Genomic DNA, 23742 nt, shown 5'->3' with positions numbered 1-23742 from the left:
TAGCAAAATCTTGCAGTATGCTCTGGAAAACAATTCAAGCCAGAACTATCTGAGAAGCTTGCAGCAAACTTAACCTGAAGAAAATGATGATCTGCAGATTATTCAGTTGATCTGCTGGGTCATTCATTCATTATTCAAAAATCCTTAGCTGAGCCTTCATATGAAAAGGCAGGAGACAACCTCTCAACCAGAAAAACAGCGGCTCTGGATGTGTGCATCAGAGCTCCTTGTTTCCTATGAAGCAGAGACTCAGCCAGAGTTCTGCAGGCTTCAAACTGCAAACTTTTTCAAAACCCAAACAACCAAACTTATTTGGCCCAGAGACATGGGATACAAACCAAACATGAATTGATCATATTGCAGCTCAGCTCTTCCCTCTGTCCTATTTACATCAGGAAAAAAAGTTGTACTGTAGCTGGAAAAATTTAAGATATTTCTTGATCTGCCAACTTGCATTTGGCCCTAAAAAACCATTTCAGCTCTTTACACCAATGAGCGCTTTCCCATTATGACCCTCTAGACATCTTACAGATGAAGCTAAGCTAATTTTAAGTCCTGCTAATATCTGCAAGTTGACATTTCTTTTTTGTTAAACATATCAAAAGCAGTCCAGCCCTGCCTTATCTGTTGATTTATAACAGATGTTTTTAAAACTGTCAAAGTGTGACAATGGTTTGTGTCACATTTCAAGCAGATTGTAAGCAGACCTTCAGTTCTGCTGGCTAGAGCAGAATTCACTTTTCAGTCCATATATGCTAATTTCCTGGTCAGGCAACCCACAAATAAACAAGCTAGCAATGTGGAAGTTAAGAATTTATTGCTGTATTTTAGGCTTTCCTGTTGCTCCTAGGATTTTTTCCTTCGCAGCACCATGCAAGATAGTAGTTACAACTTGTAATAGATTTCTTTTCTCCAGATATCCCTACAAAATTTTTCATGAACTTATTTGTCCAGATGTTCAAAAATCCTCATTGTATACATTTGATAATGAGTTCTTCTGAAACCCCTGGTTACTTGGCTATTGAGATACTGTTTGCTGTTTGGGAAGAGGGCTTGTTTTTACTCAGGGTATTTAGGGAAGTCACTGTGATTTCTTTATATGCATAGTCCTCTAGTATTAGTATCAATGTAGCTAATAAGACACTTAGAGGAAGAACAGTTTCAGAAAGATGTAAATCCATATGATCCTGAAAAAAGAGAATAATATATAAGAATGCTATTGCTGCCCATTGAGACTTTACATCTTTATTTTTATTTAAAAATACTTTGTAAGATTTTTTTTTTAACTAGAAAAAAATATAATATTGCATATCGCACATTCTTTAGGACTTTAACATACCAATGATCAGTCAACGTTTGAACATTCTGATTTATGAAATATGCTATTAGGAAAAACACTGGCTAGTTCTATAACATAATGTGTTACAGAGATATTACACATGAATAGAATATTTTTAGAAGATAATCAATGCCAAGATTTCAAAGCAGCTTAATAATGTCTCTAGTATCAGATGAGAAACCACCCTCAAAGCTGCTAAGCTGGACTTTGTTAATTATAGTGACTGATTTTAAAACTGGCATATTTTTGTAATTCTTATTTGTTAGCCTAGTACTTTGGATTAACTATGTATTGATGTTTGACTGTGTGCAGTTTCAAAACAGACTCAGAAAGAACGGCTGGAAGCAAACCAAGAACGTACTTGCTCATCCTGCGCGTACAGCTGACCACGTTACTTAGCTCTAGGCAGCCAAGTGCAGGACAGTTAAGACTTCCAGCCATTCCGCTTCGCCTAGATCTAGAGCTACATCTCAGGTGGGGGGACAACTCTTTGGAAAACACTCTGCAACTACAGTATTTCAAAACAACGAGTTACAAATCATGTGAGACTCCTCTGGGAATCATAAAATACATATTCATCTTCCCTTCAACTCTCATTTGATCTGTGCCTCCTCCAATAGTTTGTATAGAGATAACAACAGGTAAGTATTTATGAAGTATTTCTGGTAGCTGTTAACCACTTCCATGTAACTCTCCTATAAGATTTATCACATTGGTGCAGTGAATACATTCTGGGGTGAAGGAGAAATGTTTCTTCAGTTCTCATGTATTCAATCAACAAGCTCAAAGTCAGACAGCTTCTTTAAAAGCAGACTGCATTTCAAACCAGACTGCATTTCAAATCTAGGTTCTCTTGGTATGAAGAACTTGAAATGGGTCTCTCACCAAAAGATTTCCAAATGGAAATGTAATTATACGTTAATTGGAAAAGTCTTTAAATAGTAAAAGGCTCACAAAGAGCAAATCTTTCTACAAATCTCTGGAAAATAGATGGAAAAATGTAAAACTTTGTTCTCCTATGAACCTTCTAATTTAGCACATCAGCAGCTCCTCTCCCTTTCAAAGGAAGAATAGGTCCCTATAGTACTTTCTTAAGTACTTCCTCTATTCTAGTGTAGTACTCAAATAATAATGCTCTCAACTTAATTAGATCATTCCACCATCTAATGAAAATGACTCATTAAATGTTTTTCATCATATCCAACTAATTTATATTTTTCTTAATTTCATCCTACTGTTCTTTTGCTCTACCCGTTGGACAACATAAAATTCTCTCCAGTTACTTGAAATGCACCAAATCATGTATCTGAGTTATTTTTCAGTATTGATGATTGCAATGGTGACCACAAGGTCAACTCAAAGCTCCCTCAATATTCTTGTCTAAGCTGAAAACTTCGTATCGATATCTTTAAATAGCTTATATGCTTTATGTTTCACATAAGACTTTTCTAACATAATCTTGATATGGAAAGAAAAGAACAACAGCACAGAAAACATCAGATAAAATGCTGTATTTGAGTATTTTCCATGCAGTAATTAAACCCTTCTGTGCAAATCTGCCTCAGAGCTTCATCATGAACCAGAACAGTACTAAAAAAACAAAAACAAACAAACAACCCCCCCCCCCCACGTTCTGTTCATTCTGTCCTATCTGAGAAAAAAAGCACAAAATCTGGGACATGATTTAAAATGACAGATTATTAGAGAACCTTCAGCTGATACACAGTACAAGCATTGTATTTAGCCAAATACCAAATTCAGGCAATTTCTGAATACATATCTTTTTTTCTAACCAGAAAAGCCCAGATGTAACATTCTATTACTGAAGATGTTCCAGTGCAGTAGATTAGGTTGACTGGGTTGACTGAGGCATAAAAAGGGAAAACTCACTAACATAAATATGGTGTATACATACAGTAGATTTAAGCCCTACCCTCATCACCGAAAGCTTCACATCATTCACAATACCACCTCTGCACAATACCACCTACAATCACTGGCGTAGCAACCACCATGAGCGGTCCTAAGCCCAACAGTGCCAAATGTAGAAGTGTGATTTATGACAATCCATGATGCTTTTCCCAACCTGAACTGGGGGTGCCGGCAGTTCTTAATAGCTCTTACACAAATGCACAGCTCACTTTATTACTAAACCAATGTCTGCATTACTGTGGCGGTGGAATTGAATTTAGGCAGATTAAGCAAGCCAACCCTTCCCAGAGTCAGCCAGTGACCAGAACAGCTAATGCTAGACAGTGGGACATACCCTTTTAAAACAGCAATGGAGTCTTGCAAGAAACTCAGTGGTTACAATTCATACATGCATATTTCTCCACAGAACTTTGTAGACAAACACCAAACAAAATGCATACACTTCTTGCAGAAGGTATTGTGCACTTACAGAACACAGCATCTGTAACCAAGAGACACAAAACATCTACAGCTATAAAATTAATCAAAGGATTGGCCTTGCTTTTCTAAGATGAACTGTTGATTAGCTGACAAGACTATTCAGGTGGTCTCCTGGAGCACAGTATGCAAGTTATGATTGCAGAAAATCACACTATTTTGATTTGTCCTGATTATTTTTTAAAAATACATTCCTGACAGTTCTACACAGAGACAGCCCTTTTACATAATCCTGGACAGCCAGCTTTTAGCAGTCCTTCAGAGAGCCCAGCATTTTTCTCCATAAAAATTGATCCACAACAGGTTTGCTTTTAGCACTGTGTTAATTCCGGTAAGTATTGTCACTTACTTCCTAGACTCATGCAGAACTCCAGAAGCCAGGCTAAGATAGTATCTCAAACTAGGAGGCCTATTAAACAGTATGAATCAAAAACCTGATCTCTATTGACACTCATGTTAGCAAAGCAGGCTAAAATGTAGCTAAGGACTGCCTCTCACATTAGCACAACTCACCATATTCTTCAATAAAACAAACATTTTGTAGCTTGGTTGTGCTTATTTTAGACTCATAGGTAGAGTATGTTGAGTAGAATAATGGTAGTTAGCTGTTGCAGTGAATGTAGTCTTCATTCTAGTTTAACAATATTCTCAGCAGTTGGGTTCAGCTGAAAGAAAGCCTGCAAGCAACCTAAAATGCATTTTTAATAATATAGCTAGAAGAAACCTTCAGAAATCATCTAGTCTACCCTCCCACTCCTGTATTTTTGAAAATCTCAAAGTTATTGATCAAACAAATACAGAAGGTGCTTGTTTCTTTGGCATAAGGATAATTACAACATTAATCCTTTGCCTATCAACAGGCAAAGTGTGAGTGGGGGGAGAGTCATTCACTAAAGTAGTTATTTCCCTTTGAGGCTGAGAGCAAGTTAGAAAACAATTTACAACTTTAATGGTGCTGTCCCTCCTTGCTTGTTTCTTTGCAGAATACCACGCACTGCAGTCTGCTTGTTTCACCCAACACACATCATACTTGTTAAATCTCATTTTCCCTAGCTTAACTAGGAAATCTTTTGGGAGCTTCAGACTAACAGTCTAAGCCCCATTCAAAGTGAAGCATCAGCAACTAGCAAGCTTTAAAAATGAGATTCTTCTAAATTGGCCTAAAAACAACTCTTCTCTCCCCAAAACACTTGAACAAATTCTCTTTATCAGCGATAATTTTTCAGATACTAAGTTTTCAGTCTCTTGATTCTTAGTTTATTAGTTCTCCAACACTGAGGAGACTTCTTTGGTAAACAAAATACTTCTGAAGTAAACAGAGAGGGACAAAAAGCAAATACTCCAGGAAAAAATATTTTTATTTATGTGTGTGTATACACACACACACATATATAAAATTCTCCTTTTTCTCCTCAAAAGGGGAAAAGATATCTCAAATGGAGAAACACTTTGCTCTCTTTGTAGAGAACTACTGACTTCCATGAGAGAGTTTTCTTGGCTGCAAATTAACTAACTCTCAGGAAAGCTCTGAGGATCAAAGTATGTAAAATGCATTGATCATGGAAAAGCTACTGTGAAGTGGTATTACAGAATTCCTATTACCTACCTTATATCTTTGTCTTTTTGCAAAACTACTAGGTCTTTTTTAACCCCATTTCACAGAGATTTCAACTCAACCTTTTATAAAAGGAGAACTGTAAATAGCCCCTTAGATTAAAACCCTCAACAGCTGAAGGTGGCTGGAAAAGGAGGTAGATATTATCTACCATTCACTACTACAAATTGGGGCTGGAAGGGCTTAATTACCAAGATATACTTAAGAATATACTAAGGGCTGCTATAAAAATTACTCCAATTACAGCAACTCCATAGGAATCGCTCAGCCAGGGAGAGAGGAAACCATCACTTCTATTTCCACACACCTCTCCTGTGCCCTATGCTAATACAGGGCATCAAGAACAAACAGCAGCTCTACCCTATGCAACAATTCCGCTACACTTGGAGAATCTTTTTTTCTCCCAGGCAGCTTAACACATCCTTTTGCATCAGGCAAAAATTTGCTGCTTTTGTTTTTACTCTGAAATCTCAAAATTGAGATACACTGTATAATCTAAACTAATTAACTGATTTAAATCAATGTACTATATTAGAAGGTTCTCAGGCAGAAAGATCTACAATTACACATTTTTAGCATGATTTGGAATTGAATATTGAATTCATGATTTCACATGAATTACTCTCTCTCATGAAATGGGAATTCATGGTTTTCCTTATGATTTCATCTATGACAATGTATTTTTGTTTTATGTCCTTTATGATTTTATCATTACAGATAAATGTACAATTCATGATTAATGTTCAGTGGAATAATTTCTGTAACAGTCAAGAAGTCCTTATGGTTTCAGTACTCCTGTGCTAAGCTTTTTGCAATGGTGCTCAACTGGATATTTGAAGTTCCTTCATATATTGTACCTGAAATCAGAAGAATACAAATTAGAAGATATAAAACTGCAGTGAATATATGAAGACAGATCAAGTTCTTGTTCTAACAGTCCAATTAGAACACTTACAAATATGAAGATTCAGTGAGCAAGTTTTGGGAGCAGAATTAATATTTACATAAATGCTAATATTTTATTGTCTACAACAATGAAAATCCTTTTCTGCTGGTAAAATTTAACAGCAAGAAATTTTCCTGAAAACCAATTCCTAGATAACCAACAAAAATTAAGTATTTACAAATGATAACAGCAATAAAAGTTAAAGGATAATACTGCTGGAAGTGTCAAGTGATTGGGTCTAGGACTTAGACATGTAAATGAGGAAAATCTTGAAAATAAGACTCCACATAGATACCTTCTTTAGCTGAAAGAGCTGAATTTTCAATTTTTTCAGTGAAACAAGACAAAATGTGCACCTGTCTATTATGTATATCTAATCAAACATTTTAGCTAGGCCTTATACCTAAAGCTTTATCTCCATATATCTGAAGGTTTAAATCAGTGCTGATTACAGGAGAAAAATATCTTTAAATAATAATAAAAAAACAGCCAGTCATTCATGCCCAAACTTGAGTAATACTAATGCTGCAAGAAATATTCAGTAAAAAACTGTCACTCACCTATCTTGCAATCACGATAATATTTTTCAATTGGATAATCTTTTGTGAATCCAACTCCACCCATCCATTCAATACATTTACTAGTTGTCAGTGTTGCAACCTATGAAAAATGAGTTTCACAATTAAAGTACCAGCATTTAACTTCACACAGGTGGTAGTAGATTTTATTCTTCGCAGCTATTTAAAACAAAAACAAAATAGTAATTGAAGTAGTAACTAGAAAAAGTGGAATAATGAAGGACTGATATTTTTGTATTTATCTTAGGCAAGTTATTTTAGAACACAAATAATATGCTTATAAATCATATACAAACAAGAATCATTCCCATGTCACTCACCTGCAGACACGCAGAATTCCCTGTTATTGCAGTAGTTCATATTCTACACTAACCATGAAAAAGAGTAGCAGCAGTATTCAAAACAGCAATTGGAATAAGGCAGAAGTGATCCCATACACACCTGGTTTTGAATCATATTAAGACTTGCCTTGTGACCAGAAGAATTGACATGATCACAAGAACAGTCCCGTCCAGGCCACTGCCCTAACCACAAAGAGAATTCTGAGAGAATGTAATCTCTGTGAATGAGAAAATACTAATTCACTTTCTCTTTTAATGCTGTTTGGTTTTTCAAAATTTTATTTAGGGGCTTGAGCAGTTTATTCTTCAGTGGCCTGCTTTACGTTTCTCACTCTCAGTTCGATACGGAACAAGATAAAAGTACATCCACAGATCTCACAGCAAAACTTGAATATAAACCCACTCATTCTGTAACAGAAGCAACTTTTAAACAGCAGTGAAATAAATTCACTGAACGAAGAAACTTTTAAGTTACCTCAGCAGCATAGTATTTGGCCATGCTTGCCTCCTTTATGAATGGCCTTCCTGTTTCTGCAAGCCGAGCCGCATTGTAGGTCAACAACCTTGCAGCTTCCAATTGCGTGGCCACGTGAGCTATCTGATGTTGCATCCCCTGTAATAAGCAGGCCACAAGTCAGACAGAACTAATGCCTAGCATTTAATTGGAATTTCTAGCAAGAGTCATTGCTTTCAAAGGAACACACCTATACTCTAAAATAACATAAAGTTCCAGATGGACTAGTAAATCCATATGCCTCTGCATCTATATCATAGCTGGGGAAAAACTGAGCCAAAGTCCTTTTTAGGAACTGCACTCTCATGTTCTCCTTCCCTCTTCTTGTATTCAGGAGTATTGGGGAACTTCTTGCCTGACTGGCTAGATAAGAGGGTGCAACATGAACCTAATTGCCCTCATGAACATCAAGGAAAACTTCAGCCAAATTGGTTTGTTTATTTTGCAGCTATCTATTGAGAACATTCTTATGTTAAGAAGTCTAGTTCCCTGATGAAGCTTAATAGAAAAAGACTCAAGAAAAAGCTCCCCTTGAAGAAAGGGGGAACTAGCAAGGTGACAACTATTTCTTCCCTGGTCCCATAACCATGAGAGAAGAGTTAGGAGTGGCACAGAAGTATAGAGGACATGACTGATGAATGGGCTCACAGGGAAGGAAAGAGGTGATGGAGCTCACCTCTGAATGGTAGGTATTATAGAAGAATAGGTTTATTTAAAAAGACCCAAACATTAAGATGACTGAAAATGAACATTTAGAGGTCTAACTTGCTCCTAAATACAATGAAATTTTTCATCCTACTAGAATTCACCCAACATTAACACTGCTCCCTAAAATTTGCAAAAATATATACACAGGTCAAAATAACAAAATTATTAGGCAATTATAAATTCCATTTCCCATTCAAAAGACGCAGTTCCAATCATTTCCTAGTTATCTGTGGATGCTTCCTAAAATTTGTATAAATTATGAGTAGTACTAATGTTCCTTCTCTTCAGCCAAGATGTAGGTTTCTTTTAACGAGAAAATTACTACAGTAATTACAATTATACATCTTCCTTATTAAACTATACATCATTTTTGCAACAAAGTCTTTTTCATTTTAAGATACAGATATTATCATGAAAACTAAATGTCTTTGTATAACACAGGAAATCTAATAATTCAGTTTTCCTCATCTTTTTATATTTTCTGGTATCTCCAGAAAAATGCCTTCCCCTACCTCATGAAAAGAGTATAAAAACTGAAACACATTCAACACACAGATTAAAAACAAAAGCAAAAGCAGGCCCATGTGTATTATTTTCAAACACAATTAATATATTATCAAGCAAAAGACTTGCATTAATTATGTTCTGAAGTTTTAAATGCTTTATATAGTACTTGCAGAAACCCACAGCACTGAATTTATATATTTTACATGACCAATAAATGTTGATCTGAAATTTTTTTTGAACAATTCACAAATATCGAAAAGTAGAGACATGCCGTAAGATGGAGCACAAATTAAGCAAATCAGATTACTCATTGTACTGATTTCATACTGTGATAACTACTATTCTCTCACAGAAAACTTTCCATATATTCACCGACAAATACCTGAAAATCAAATATGCTTTTCCCAAACTGGACTCTCTCCTTTGTATATGGAATCGTATGGTCAAAACACCCCTGTGCCAATCCTAACATCTGTAGGAAACAAAGAACACATTCAGCAAAAAGTTAGTTATTTGAATGCACCCAATGGAGATAACAGTCGTTCTTCCGGTCAGAGAGTTTGCCTTTTTAAAAAGCCTTGTATTCAGGAGAAAAGTTAAGTTTTCTGCCTACCTAGAGATTACTAAAAAATACATAAAGCCAAAATATAATAAAAATTCTGTACAGAATCTCAGAGTTCTAACAATTACTAGATTTACTGAGGTAGGTCATAACCAAAATAATTGTCTGAGGACTGAAGCCTCTCCCATACTCCTGAAAGAAACCCTGTTATTAAAGGCAAGATATTTGTAAAAACACTGTCCATCTTTGAGAAAAAGTTATTGGTCAAATGTCATTTCTCAAGTATTAAATGTTTCTGGGAAAATTCCTAATTACTCTACACAGAAAAATGACTAAACTGAATACTATAGATCTACGTTACATTATTAAAAGACAGATAATTTGAAGGATTATTCAAAATTATTTTCACATTAAAAATATTTTCTCTTTTTATAGAAGACACCAGGCTGTCAGAATCAGTAATTTATTTCAGAAGTTAGAGAATCAGTATAATGAAAGGAGATGTAGCATTAGCTCAAGCATTTTCTGGAAAAAAACCACCTTGACAGAACAATTTTAGAAGACCCATCGTCCTTCCGCACACTTTCTTCACTCTAAGGAAGACAGCAAAACGCGGCTGTTTATGAGGAACTGGAAGAACACAACAGTGAATTTTGCGCATGGCATCAACAGTAACTAAGAAGAAAACTGAATCTTCCTTAGTTGAGCTGGATCAAAGTCATTGACCACGGAATAAAAAACTAGCTGTTGCAGTACTAGTACTCTGAACTCTGAGTCTCTGAACATGCTGTCTCAAGTATGCAACGTTAACAGAATTCATCTTTCCTAATACTCAGATCTTGAATGTCATAAGTAAAAAGCCATAATTTTTTTTTAATATCACTCCATAATCCACTATTAATGCTAACAAGAATTAATGCTTGCCTCAGGATGACTATATAATTATTTGAAAAGATCTTGGTTTTGTCTGTAAATATTTAAGTGCAATATATACTAATCTTGGAGGACATCACCTGGGAAAAATACATGCTAACATTTATAAAGAAACTAACTTATGTCTACCTAGTTCCTGATTTGTCAGCATAAACAAGCATTATAAAATCTGTGAAGTATGCTAGAAGTTTTACAACTTTGAAAATACCAAATTTTGAGAAGCATGTTCCATTCCAAAGACGACAGTAAAGAAAGGATGCTGCCTTTCATATAGCTTGGAATATAACACTGGTAGCAAATAAAATCAGCTGATTTCATAACTACCTATCCATTTGGAGGCATTCTTTCTATCTAGTTTCTTCCTAAGAGAAACAAAAATAGAAAATTACATCAAGGTAAACATAAAACAAGGAAAGAACAAAAGGGAAATGAATGACATGAACTAAAAGAACAAGACAGTAAATAGTAAAATTGGAATCTCAAAACTTTTCCAAGTCATGACAGGATATGAGAGTGACAGTCTGCTATGTCATCAAGCAGCTTACATCAATTTACTTTTAACGATGTCCAATAGTATACAGTGTTTTTTTGTTTTGTTTTTTTTTTATAGACTGACATTTTAAGCTGAAAGTCAATGGCCCCAAGGAGATAAAAGTGTGACTTTGACTGGACTCAGACACAGCTACTCCCTAATGATTTACGGTTCTAGGAAAAAAAAACATGAAAGAAAGGAAAACAAATACATGGAAAATGAACATAAGAAAATAATATAGTACACTGCTAATTAGCTGTACTATCAGATTTGTTGCCTTCCTTCAGAAGGCACACGTAGAGATGAACTAAGTATATCAGCTTCGGCATCTCTAACATGACATACAGCTACTTTGCACTAGAACTACCTGAAACCGTTTTCAGAGATGCAATTATATTTTTAAGATGTTCATTATCTTTTAAACTATTACTCCTGCAAAACTAAGTTCAATACTACAGGGCTTTAGAACTGCTATTCTTGTTCGTTCAAGCACATTTCTCTTCATCTGAAGGTGCCAACAAAAGTAGTAACTAAAATATAACAACTACCTGACCTTAACTTTTAATTAGGTTATAAGTGTAACTTGGAGTAATTAGAGTAAAATACAGACCATGTATTTTACTGCCAGAGTATCTAGATTATTTATATCTCTGGGAACAATGGGCCCATGGCTCCAGTTTTAAATGCCATATCAGACAAAGTTTAATCATAGATAATCTTTAAAAAGGATGGAAAAACCAATCCATTTAGCAGCATAGCATACTGCTGTGTGGAAAGCCTAAACTTCACGATGACCTGTTACTCCTGGGCTGTCTGCAGGCTCGGGAAAAAGATAAGGGAGAATAGTAGCACAGACAGATTACGCCCTTTATAGCACATCATCATCCACAACAAAATAAAAATAAAGAGGAGACATTTACTCACTGCATTTACTTTTAGAGGTAAATTGAAAATATGAAAATTTGCCATAAACTATTTTATCACATGGCTGAATCCAGCTTCCTGAAACCAACTGCAGTTTGAGATCCAAACGTAGTTTACACCAAAATACAGCATTTTTAAATAACTCAAAGGTCTGTAAATACTTTTTCCAAAGATGCCATAATGTACAATTTTCAAACACAACAATGAACTAGAAAACTTTTGGTATAAAAATTCATATTTATTTTGTGACTTTAAAATAATTTATTGGGTATAAGATCACATTTGACAATCCCACATAATTATGGTTAGAAGCATTACTATGCTTCTCAGTACGTTATATTTTCCAAAGAGTTAGTTTCCTAGATCATAATGGAAGATAAGAACGTTGATATACTTCAGTAGCAATAGTTAACCAAAGACAAATAATTGCCATTTAATGTTTCTTAAATCTACTGCTCATGTCACTGAAAGAACTTTGCTATTTACAGTTGTTTCAGTACTTTGCCATAACTTAGAAACAGGAATAGTGACATCTAGTGGCAATATAATTTTTCATGAAGTATTTTCTAAATATCTACTCTTAGCAAACACTTTCAATACTTTGTAGGTTTCAGCCCAAATTCAAAATCATAGAATGATTGCATTTAGTATTAAACAATGTTACCCACCTGTGCAGCAATACCTATTCTGCCGCCGTTTAGCATTCCAATCGCATACTTATAGCCTTGTCCAACCTGTCCCAGGATATTGGTCTCAGGAACCTACAGAATAAAACCACTTGGTTATTCCTATTCTATTCAGCTTTGCAACTGCTAGCAGGTTTCACAGATGAATCACATGTTCCTCATAAGTGAAGGCATAAAATATAAAACAGGCATTTAATTGCTTAAAAGATCAGGACCTTCCCCAATATGCATGATTATAAACTGATGATTGAGAAAACTGTTCAGAATTAAATCACAGGTCAAAAACTATATCAAAATTTAAGAAATCCAATCCCTCTCAGGTCTTTTGTGAAAGAATGAGGAGGAAAGTCAAGTAAAGGCAAATAATCAGCATGTCTACAGGAAAAAATTAATAAAATCAGGCATTTACTTAACATTCTTTTCTTACATATGGTTATATTCAAATTATGCACAAATTATGTTTCAACAGCTAAACAACTTACCATACCTTAACATTTTCAAATGTTACTGGGCAGGTAGAGGATGCTCTAATTCCAAGCTTATTCTCCTTCTTTCCTATCTGTAGTCCTTCTGTGTTGCGATCAACTATGAAGCATGTAATTCCCCTGTATCCCTAAGATGAATTAAAAAAATAATCAGGAGCTTTTTAAAAACAATATCACCAAATGGGGTCCAAATAGCTCATTCCAATGCTGAAATTTACACTTGCTTAATATTACATTACTAAATAAAGCACTGGCACCATCATCTGTTCCCTCTATGTGGACCAACTATGGCTTAACAAAGGCCAAAGTATACCATTCTATACTTAAAAAAAAAAAAGAGAGAGAAAAATACAATCAGAATAACCTTAAAAGTTCTCGTGACAAGACTAGGGACTTGCACCATGAAAAAAGACAGCACCTGTCTTCTACAGTGCCTCTCTATACAGGAAGTCACTGGGAAAGGGAGTCAGAGCTGCGCACTGAAGCTCCTGCTTGCTGTGGGAACATGTCCCAGTTAAGCAAAGGCCTGCAAGGACACAGAGGACATCTTTAACATGGCCGGCTGAATAACGGCTCTGCCCCCACCTGTCACGTGATTCTGTGGGATGCAAGATTTTACTTCAGCCCAATTACTTCAGCTATGCTTCTCACAGAAGCCTGCAAATAGCATACACTTCCTTTTAAGTTTGTCCAAACTATGAGTGCTCCCTACTGAGACCAACATCACTGGGAACTGCGTTTGACTATTCAGAGGGCGATATACTAATAAATATTATAAAAGATCTAAGTGGACACCAGAATTAAAGGACACATTCTCCATGTGCTTCTGGTCTGTAGAAGATGACTACTAGTGTATTTTTACTTTAGAGAGGTAGTGCGGAAAATATTTAATAAAGCACTCTGAAGCTATTATGATACAAAAAAGCTCAGAGTTAATAATTTGATATTCAGTTCATGATTTAGACAGGACACAAAAAGCATGTGACAACAGGTAGATTGTATAGCTAGTCTAAATTCTGGCACCTTCTAAGTACAGGCTTAAAATATTCACACCTCTGAAGTCTTTTAAAGTAGATTCTTGTAGTACAGTACAGTGATTCTCAAACTATTCAGGCTGACCTCATGGCTGTCTCTTTCTCTTTTTCCCTCCATTTTATTGTTACTCCCAATTCTGTCTCCTTTTCTCACTCATCCACATTTCTCAGCAATCCCTGCCCCCAAAACACAGTGTCCCTTAACACAAGGCCCATGAGACAAACAGATGCAAAGTGTTCCTGGCCATGGTCCCATCTCCTCCTGTCCCTAGCACAGCAGCTCCTCTCGTTAAGAGGGTGACACAGAGGCAGGAAAAGTGCTGTGATTCTTGTAGAAGGGTTGTCTCTTATTAAAGGTGAGTCTGTTGTTTCTTCTGCACATCTCACCTTAATGACAAACCATCTCACCAACTGGCAGCTGCTAGTGTAGAGGGTATATTTCAATATACAATTCCACAGTGGTCTGTTCTCTCATTTATATCGATGTCAACTGTTATTTAATCTTCAAGCAACATTGACTTTTAATCTGCTTCTTGAATATTTAAATGCAAAAGCAAATTTATAATTTTAAGGTAACATATTATACATTTTTGTAAAATGTTATACTAAACAATTCCAGATGAGGCAACAATCAGTAGTTGATGAATATAGAAACTGTATTATCAAATCTATTTTCAGTTTATGTAGTACTCAAATCACCCATCAGCTTTTACACAAATTCAGAAAGAAAGTGACAGGATGCCTCCTTTCATTAGTTAAGACTTCAAATTTTAAAAATAAATATCTTCAAGTTAAACTTTTAAGAAAGAGATACTGGAAGAAGTTTAAAAAAATAAAAGATTTTAAACAATTTAGTTTTGTATTTGATTATTGCTCTTCTGTTTTGGTATAGTGCATTTTAAAGTCTGCAGTTCACTTTTTTGAATCTTTACTACCTATATCCAAGTTGGTATGTGACAAAACATGAAACATGCACGTTCAGCTTTGTATTTTGTTACCTGAGCATGCTTTACTGTTACACATTTGTTAATTTTTCATTGCATGCAGCTTAAGTTCTAGTTCACCTTCTAATAACAGTAATTTGCCAGTTAAGTCAGAAATGTCAGAAAGACTTAGACTGTCTGTTCTTTGGTGACTCAGGATAATACCAATGCTGCTGTGCTCTTCACCATGCAATTGTCACTTTTATTTTTCTTGTGGGAGAAATTTATTAAACTGTGCAGCAGGTTCTCCCCTTTAAAAATATTTCTCAACAAAATGTTTTCAGCTAGGAAAAGGTGCAAAGAATATTAACCTTTAACACCAGACTATATAAATCCAGTAATACATTATCAGCTGTCACTGAAAATACAACTATTCCTTAGGAAATTACCAAAGCAGGATCTGTATTCGCCATTACAAAGAAAACTCCTGCATATTCTGCAAGGCTAATCCACATCTTTGAGCCGTTGATGATATAGTAGTCTCCTTTCTTTTCAGCCCGAGTCTTCAAAGAGAATGCATCGCTCCCAGATCCAGCCTCCGAAAGACAGAAACTGCCTATCTACCAATTGAAGAGAAAAATTAATTTTACTTGTTATTGTATATATTGGCACACGTAACAAGCTTTGAAAGGAAAATATTTATGGAACAAGCACAAGCCTGTTAAATTCAAATATTTTAACTTATACTAAGTTACAGGTGTGGAGATTAAGAAAATAAACACTGTGTAATCACAAGCATCTCAAAATCAACTGCTTTAAAGTTGTTTTCCAGAGTAAATTAAATTTCAATGAAACTAATAAGTGTCTTTCCACTTTTTACCTCTCAGCTACTAATGACGAGGATATATCTATATCACCACAGTTTTCAGCTCTAAAAAGAGTTTCAAAGTTCATGTATGAAGGTATTTCCTAATGCTGCAGTTGACCATTTAATTAATGGAAAAGACACTAACATTACATAACTATTTAAAACTATATTATAATTTACTAAAGTTAGACTTTAACTCACCATATCTTTAGCCGCTCTGGGCAAGTAAGTCCTCTTTTGTTCTTCTGTTCCATATACGGTAAACAACTTATTGGTTAGTGTATTTTGGAGCTCACATAGAAGAGCTACAGCTGGATCAACTTTGGCCAGTTCTTCCACTACCAATATGGTTGAAAAAAATGAAGCTCCAGTTCCTCCATATTCTTCCCCAAGCTCAATACTCATCAGCTAAAAGAGTGCAAATACAGCAATTTTTCTTGTTAGTTCTCGTCAACACCTTCTTAGCCCAAGCTGATACTAAAGACAAGAGATTAAGACAAAACACAAAATATAACTATTTCCAGACCCTTGCCTAAAAGACCTATTTTCCTTCAATACCCGTAAAAGAGTAACAAACTAACAATTCCTCACAGAAGTTGTTAGTTAATTAATGCAAGAAAAAAATTAACATACACAGTAAATAGGCCAGTCACCACCCTAACCTGATTACATTTTCTGTAACAATTGCAATGTCTAACTGCAGTGGAACAATTGAAATAAGTCTTATATTTAGAATTTTCATTGCATAAAATGACATTCTAAACACAAACGTTAGGTTTGATAGCAGAAAAGACTAATATTTAATTCCAATTTATTCCAGGAATGATCAATAGGTTGTCTGCAGTAACTGGCTGCCCAGTTAGCACATAAAGGACTCCTGGTACCCTTTTCCAGCAACATTGTTATCAGTCATGCCAGTTCTAGAATTCTGTACAATCATGCTTATCTAAGAAAAAAAGAGGAAAAGATAGAGAACTCAAAAATAAGATGACATATGTGGTACAGGCACAGAAGAGATGGACAGAATATTATAGTAAAAGAGAGAATAATAATGCAGTAGAAAAGAGAGAAGGTTACCCTGCTGCTGATAATTCCACAATTTTTAATGACTCATCAGTTCATTTGAATCACATACCTCAATCTTTTCATCTGAAAAAACCTGAAAAGTGCACAGCTATAAATCTATATTAATAATGACATTTTCTGACTAAAAGATTAAGTAAAAGTGTGCAGACCCCTTGTTCAAACAATCCCTTTATTACAGATTCTTCCATTTTTGAATTCTCATCCATTTTTTGCACCAAAGGTGCAACTCGTTCCTGAGCAAATTTTTTCACTGTAATGAAGAGAAGAAAAGAAAGAGTGTAAGTATTCTAAAACTCCACTTGAGGATCAATATAACAGCAATACAGTATTTCTGACAGGCTAGGCATATAATTCCCTGAGTCTCCCAGACAACCACTTTGAAGGGCAAAAAGTTGCTCAAGTAAAACACTGTATTGTGCCACAAGGCTCATTTATCAAAGTGTTTTCTGAACTCAGTCAGAAAACTCTGAACTGAAACAACAAATACTGCTTATAGATTCAGAAATTCCAAAAGCATTTCAGCTACACTTTTATGTGACATTAGCTGACCAAAAAAATATATACCTCTTATTCTGTTAGCTGTATCTTTTTTCTTTATAAATTTAACCTGTGTTTAGCAAAGATGGTCTTGGGCTTTAATGCATGTTATTCTGAGTGTACAAAATTCTGTAAATACGATCGATTTTGTTTAGCCCGAGCCTTTTATGAGCTCTTTCCCAGATATTCAGGCCCTCGCTTTCCCCTTTTGCTTTCAAGATTCTTTCTGAAGTACTGTCTTCGCATAGGCCTGACTACATTGCAAACTCTCTGATCACATCTGTCGCTATACTGGGTGTACTTTAGCTGCTCCAGTTGGTTTTCAAAGATTTCAATGTAGCTGAACCAAACATTTTGGAATGGACATGAGTCAATGCCATGAAACATCACTTCTGCATTAATAATGGTTTTAAGAAGTTAATACTAATTTATGCAGAGTAAACTGCACTATGGCTTGGAATACAGAAAAAGAACCAAAAAAGAATATTGCATTCTTCTCTTATGAATGAAAGCAGTTTTCAAATTAAACACAATCACACACAACAATCTCAATATTTAGCCAGAAGTAAATAATAATAATAATAATAAAAAAAGCTAAAATTTCCCATAGACATTTCTGAATTTTAACCACACAGAGAATAGGTACCCATATTTTTCAGCATTGTCTCCTCTTCAGTGAATGTTTGAAGTGGAGCACAGACAACTCCGTCACTGGCTAGATTTGGCATAAGTCCCGATTTGGAAGATACGAAGACACATGGAGAAGCCTTCCAAGAAGCCAAGTATGCTGGCATATTTCTTTTCAGCTGTTGACAAGAAATACAGAACATTAGAACAGTTAACAGAAAACAGAATTTTCATTGTTCTAATATCTGCAGACAGACAGCAATAAACACTTTTACCTGCTGTTTTTATTTGGTAGCTGAATAGGAAATACAACTACAGCTGATTACTTTCAATGTCTCTAACCTGAACGGTTTTGAGAACATGCAACCCCCCCACACACACACACCAAAAGAAAATACCCCTTAACTACTCTTCTTTTACTTGACATCTATTAACCCCAAACAATTGCTTTCTAGAAGTTTGTTAACACTTACAATGTTATTCTACAAGAGACTCACAAACATTAATAGTTTCTCAGTCAATTCTAATATTTAGGGCAAATAAACACTCCTGATAATATTTTGTTTTACAGATGATTTTGAAAATCTGCTGCGATATTCTTATTAGCAAGAGTATATTTTGGCAAAATTAATCTCTTTATTAACAAGTATGATAAAAGTAAATGTAAACTAGACATACAGGTGCTTTTACCTTTACAGAAGACCAGTCAACTTTAAAAATAGATTTATTTTTCGGGCCAACGACTCATTTTTAAAGCAATCTGATTGCACTTCTGTTGGATTATTAGTCTTTTGCTGTGAAATGGCATAACTTTAATATCACTGAAGATTTTTCATCCAAACTCAGCACTTTGATAATTTTCAGAGTAAGTACACATTTCATAAACCAAGCCCTGGCACCTGAATGTTTCTATATAGTTAATTTAAATCCTATAGTTATCTATACAGTAATTTAAGTTCTGTAGTTAGTATGCTGACAGTACTATGTAACTAATAATTAATGTATCTTATTTCATTGATTTATTAAAAAAAGTACAGGAAGGAACTGAAATTGAGCAAAGTATATTTAAATTCAGCAGCCTCTCCCCATTCATGCACAACATACCACAATCTCAAATCATATCAAGAAGCAGAGATTACCTAGTCAAGACAGCAGAGGTGCTACAGAGTGATTTACTATATGGGGAATGGTGTTAAGCATATGTGGCAAAAACTGACAAGTCACAACAATTAACAGAACAGACGGTGGCTTTTGGAAGCAAGTTACATGTGGTGGTTGTCGGGTGGGTGGAAACATACAGATAACATGATAGATAATTGGTTTAGTATCTTGGGAAACTATAAATTACTTAATGTTCAAAGACTTTTTAAGTAGGTAACAGCATGCTTTGGAAAGCAACAAAACCTTGGTTTGAAATTTAATTAATTTTCTAACCATAGAATAATTTCTTAGGGTTTTAAAAAAGTTAGTGTAACAAAAACAATATTGTTCCACAAGTAACAAGCTTACAGTAGCTAATCTGCTACAAAGCTTATTCCTGAAAAACCATATTCAGAAAAGAAGTATAGATCTAGTGACTGTGATCTCAAAAGAGGCAAGAGAGAAAGATGTCTCTGCTCCCATAGCTCCCCAAACCCAACTTACTATGTGGCTCACTTCTAAAGACCAGATCTTTGCTACAGATTTCTGTCCCTATTGCTATGCCAGTCCAAAGTGCAGAGATACTCAGTTCCCACCAAGACAACTGCTGACAGAAATCCCTAACAGACACAGTTGTGCCACAGAAGTAATGTATATGTGAGCACATTCCTGACAAAATACATTTTTACTAGCATGCACTCAACCCCACAGCAGACTGACCGACTGCACTGTAAGCAGACTGCTATTTAGCTCACAGAATGCAGTACACTTTGGCAAAGTACATTGTGATAGTATTCCTCAAAAAATGGCAGGAACTTTGGGGTCAAGAACTCAAAATTCCTTTGATCCTTCTAATAATTCACTCTCTTTCATGTTGGCTTTCAATACCTGTCATCTCACTGGCTAAAAAAATGATGTAAAACGGACCTACGGACTCCTCTTATCTTAGAGGCAAGATGCCCAAGTCTATTCTAGTAAGGAAACTCCAAAATCTTTAGCATAACCAGTCATGGATGACCAAAAAAAAAAAGAAGTTGTTACATAGAAAACAAATATTCCTGCAAACATTCAAAGTTCATTTCTATTCAACACTCCTGGACACATAAAACAAATACTGACTAGTGGGGCTGGGTTCAAGAATACAAACTTTGGGTGATCAGCAGCAGCTGCAACGCTTTAAATAAAGACTAAATTACTGCAATCACCATAGGTCTTCTGCACCGAAAACAAATATGAGTTGCTTTAACAGAGGAAAAAAAATCCAGGTAACTGTGTTCTGCAAGCTGTCAGTCAGGAACGGATTGCACGTAGAACATCTGAAGTAGGAACAGTTAACACCCAGATGTGCAAAACTGGTAAAAATATTCACCTGCACAAGCTTGTATTCTTGGCAAGGTCTGAGAGACAAAAATGTAAGTACATATATATATGTACACACACACACTTAATACAATGAGCTTCCTGAACAGTTACACAACTACAAATCACACATACTTTGTGCTGCTTCTACTTTATTTCAAGTGCAAAGAAAAGAGCACTTTTCTTTCATGCTGACATAATCCATGATGAATCGCAGAGTATTTCATCAGTACTAACAAAGAACTGTCAGGAAAAATGCACAATACCTTTTTAAGAATACACAACTTTTTTGAAGCTGCAAGAATGGTACACTGTAGGCAACAAGTCAGTACCATTAAGACAACAACTGGCAACACTCTGGACATCATCTCTACTTTCTTGTGATGGCACTTGACATTTGGCTGTAGAATTATCAAGCAAGCAGGTGAAAACACCACTATAAATGCATACAGAGCACTCTGTCCAGTCCAAAGTAGAAAGTACAGATTTTTTGACCAGATATTCCTGTTTGTATTGCTAACCGTTTTGTCTTATTTGCATGCAGAGAAAACAGGAGAGAGTAGAAAGTTCTGATTTTGGACAGTCAGATGAAGGAAGCCGTGTAAGCCCTATATGACTCAAGGAGGCCTGAAAATCACTTTACTGGCGCGTGAGAATCAAACATTATTAAATTAATTGTACAACTGCAAAAAGCTGTATAAAGCTTTGCCATGCATTTAGATGAACACATTCTATTAATCTGATAAAATCATGGGAATTGCTCATCCATTTTGTCCTACAAATTATTGCACAAACTAAAGCTTTTTGAGCAGTAACAAATGTAGGTTGTAAATGTTTTCAGACAAAGTAAAACTGAAGTGCAAAATAACTCAACCTAATATGTACACTCTAAACAAATCCCAATTTTCTAGTAAGACTGAGTTAAAGGAAATCTAAGGTATGCAATGCTGAAAACATTGCAGAGATGTCTCCTACCCGTTCTTCAACAAACATTTCCTCCTTTCCTTTGTTTTGTGGCCCTAATTCAAACCATTTAGTCGCTCAAATAACACATCTTCCCCTTCTCATTTTTTCTCAAAGATTCTGAGATTACTCCACAGCTTATTAGCAAACAAGAGATGGAGACTGCTAAACTTAATCGTTACTAGACAAGAAAAAGACAACTAAGAAAAATATAAAGATTTTTCTCATATGCTTTCCTTGAGGTACAAAGCAGGACAGACTTGATTACTGACATGCTCAGTGAGGCCAAGCATAACAAGCACACGCAGCCACATCAGCTGAGGTGGCCTGCCAAATGCCTGGTTAGCAAGTAGAGGCACTGCGCAGTAAATAATTCAGTGCTTGTTACAGGTGATGGTGATTATAGGAGGCCTGCTGCTGGCAACAATGCTGAAGGCTTTGAGAAAGTCAGCACTCAAGGCAGCTGTCCCTTGAGTTCATTTCCCCACACACCCCCCCCCCCCCCCCCGCAGCAGAATCCACCTCCAGCTTGTCACCCCTCTCAATAAGCTTTCATTTGTAGGCACTTCCACCGTACCTCACTTGAGTGTGGCAGAACCAAGGCAGTCCTAAGCATATGTATGCAGACACGGTTCAACAAACACTTGTTTGATATCTTACTGAGATTGTTCTAGAGGACAAAAGGAACATTCATAACAAGGCTACCCTGAAACATCTTAAAAACAGTAAGACGACTCCACGGCCAGCTGAGTGTATTTCACTCCTGAGTAACAGCATAACACAAAAGCTATTTGACTTCAACATTTAGACTCAAAACCCATACATCGTTTACATTTTGATTCTTAGAAGTCATGTAGTATTACAAACTTTCAGATATTTATTTCAAGTGCCTATACATATAGGCTACTCAAACGCTTGGATATTGCTTCGCTGTTTTTTTCTTTTTCTACAGGTAAGGCAATGATTTACAATGCTAGAAAATTCAGACTGCCTGCCCTGCTAAAAGCTTGTATTTGAAAATTGGTTTCTGGGTTGCTGATAACATTGATTTTTTTTTTTCATTGTTTAACCGTGAATTCTGTTAAAAGCCTCAAACCTTTTGGCTTCCTTCTGCATGTTTTACAATTTAAAATGAGATTTTAATGGTGACAGACTTGGTAGTAGCACTAAGAAATAAATAAAAAAGGTTGCAGCATCTGTTTTCCTAAGCTCACTTTCCCTTCCTCAGTGATTTTCATCCCTATACTTGTCCTAGATTTAGCTAGCTTCCAAATAGCTCCTACTCTCAGCAAAGCCTGGGGTCAGTTTTCCTTATTTCAGGTGTCATAACACATCCACAGTCATTCGTGAGAAGGTCCCTGGCTAGCACCTCTTCTCATTCTGCACAGCAAAAGCAGGTGTGTGGCACAGACCAAGATTTTCAGCTGTTTCCTTTGTTTTTCAATTATGAAAAACCCTGCTGTGCCACAAGTCTTTTGTCTATTTAGATAGAGAAGATATTTCTGGCTGCAGTTTCTTGGCTATAATTGTGCTCCCCCCCCGCCCCAGGCAAGCCAGTCCAGGGCTCTTCCAGTTACAAGCTGTTGCATAAGACTTGGAAGAACTTTTCTTAGAAGTTACCTAGTACCACATCTCCATTAAAAAAAAGGGGGGGGGGCAGAAGAGCAGCAAGAGTGGGAAAAGAGTATTTCCAAACCCGCCTCCGGCCGTGGGGAACCGCGTCTGAACCGGCCAAGCAGCCGGGGCCCCCGCGGGTCTGGCCCGTCCACCGCAGCAAGCGGCCGCGGGCACGCACGGCCCGAGCGACAGCGGCCTCAGGGCACAGGCGCGGCGGGTGCCCGGCGGCCCCCTCCCGCCTTCGGCTCCCCAGGGGCAGGGGCACGGCCGCCGGCCCCAGCATGACCCCGGCACGCACGGCCCCGGCCCGGCAGGCGGCGGAGGAGCCAGGCGCCACGGAGGGGAGCCGGGGGAGGGAAGCCACCCCCTGCCCCCGCCGCCCCGCTCGACCTTCGCGCTGCTCCTCAGCCAGGCGCTCGCCGCCGCCGCCATGTTTGTAGCCGCCGCCGGCCCGCGCCACGCCCCGCCCCGCGGCGCGCTCGCGCAGGCCCCGCCCCCCGGTGCGCGCG

General features: G+C 36.6%; 1 protein-coding gene across 2 annotated transcripts; it reads right to left on the bottom strand.

The window, feature by feature from the left end:
* Positions 1-1229: 1229 nt before the first annotated feature.
* On the bottom strand, positions 1230-23683 carry ACADSB (acyl-CoA dehydrogenase short/branched chain). Of its 2 annotated transcripts, none has more exons than XM_067300352.1 (11): positions 23624-23683; positions 18174-18333; positions 17140-17240; positions 16106-16312; positions 15486-15656; positions 13082-13207; positions 12577-12669; positions 9340-9429; positions 7704-7841; positions 6870-6969; positions 1230-6220 (listed from the first exon to the last, which is right to left on the bottom strand). In XM_067300352.1, exons 1-11 carry the CDS (start codon positions 23663-23665, stop codon positions 6150-6152), a joined length of 1299 nt encoding a protein of 432 aa, XP_067156453.1. In that variant the 5' UTR covers positions 23666-23683; the 3' UTR covers positions 1230-6149. The 2 variants fall into 2 exon arrangements, with proteins under 2 accessions (XP_067156453.1, XP_013809874.1); XM_013954420.2 differs by lacking the exon at positions 23624-23683 and adding an exon at positions 19294-19453.
* Positions 23684-23742: the final 59 nt, after the last annotated feature.

Source organism: Apteryx mantelli, chromosome 7, assembly GCF_036417845.1.
Source record: "Apteryx mantelli isolate bAptMan1 chromosome 7, bAptMan1.hap1, whole genome shotgun sequence".
Lineage (NCBI taxonomy): Eukaryota > Metazoa > Chordata > Aves > Apterygiformes > Apterygidae > Apteryx > Apteryx mantelli.
This window is presented reverse-complemented; position numbering and strand designations above follow the sequence as displayed.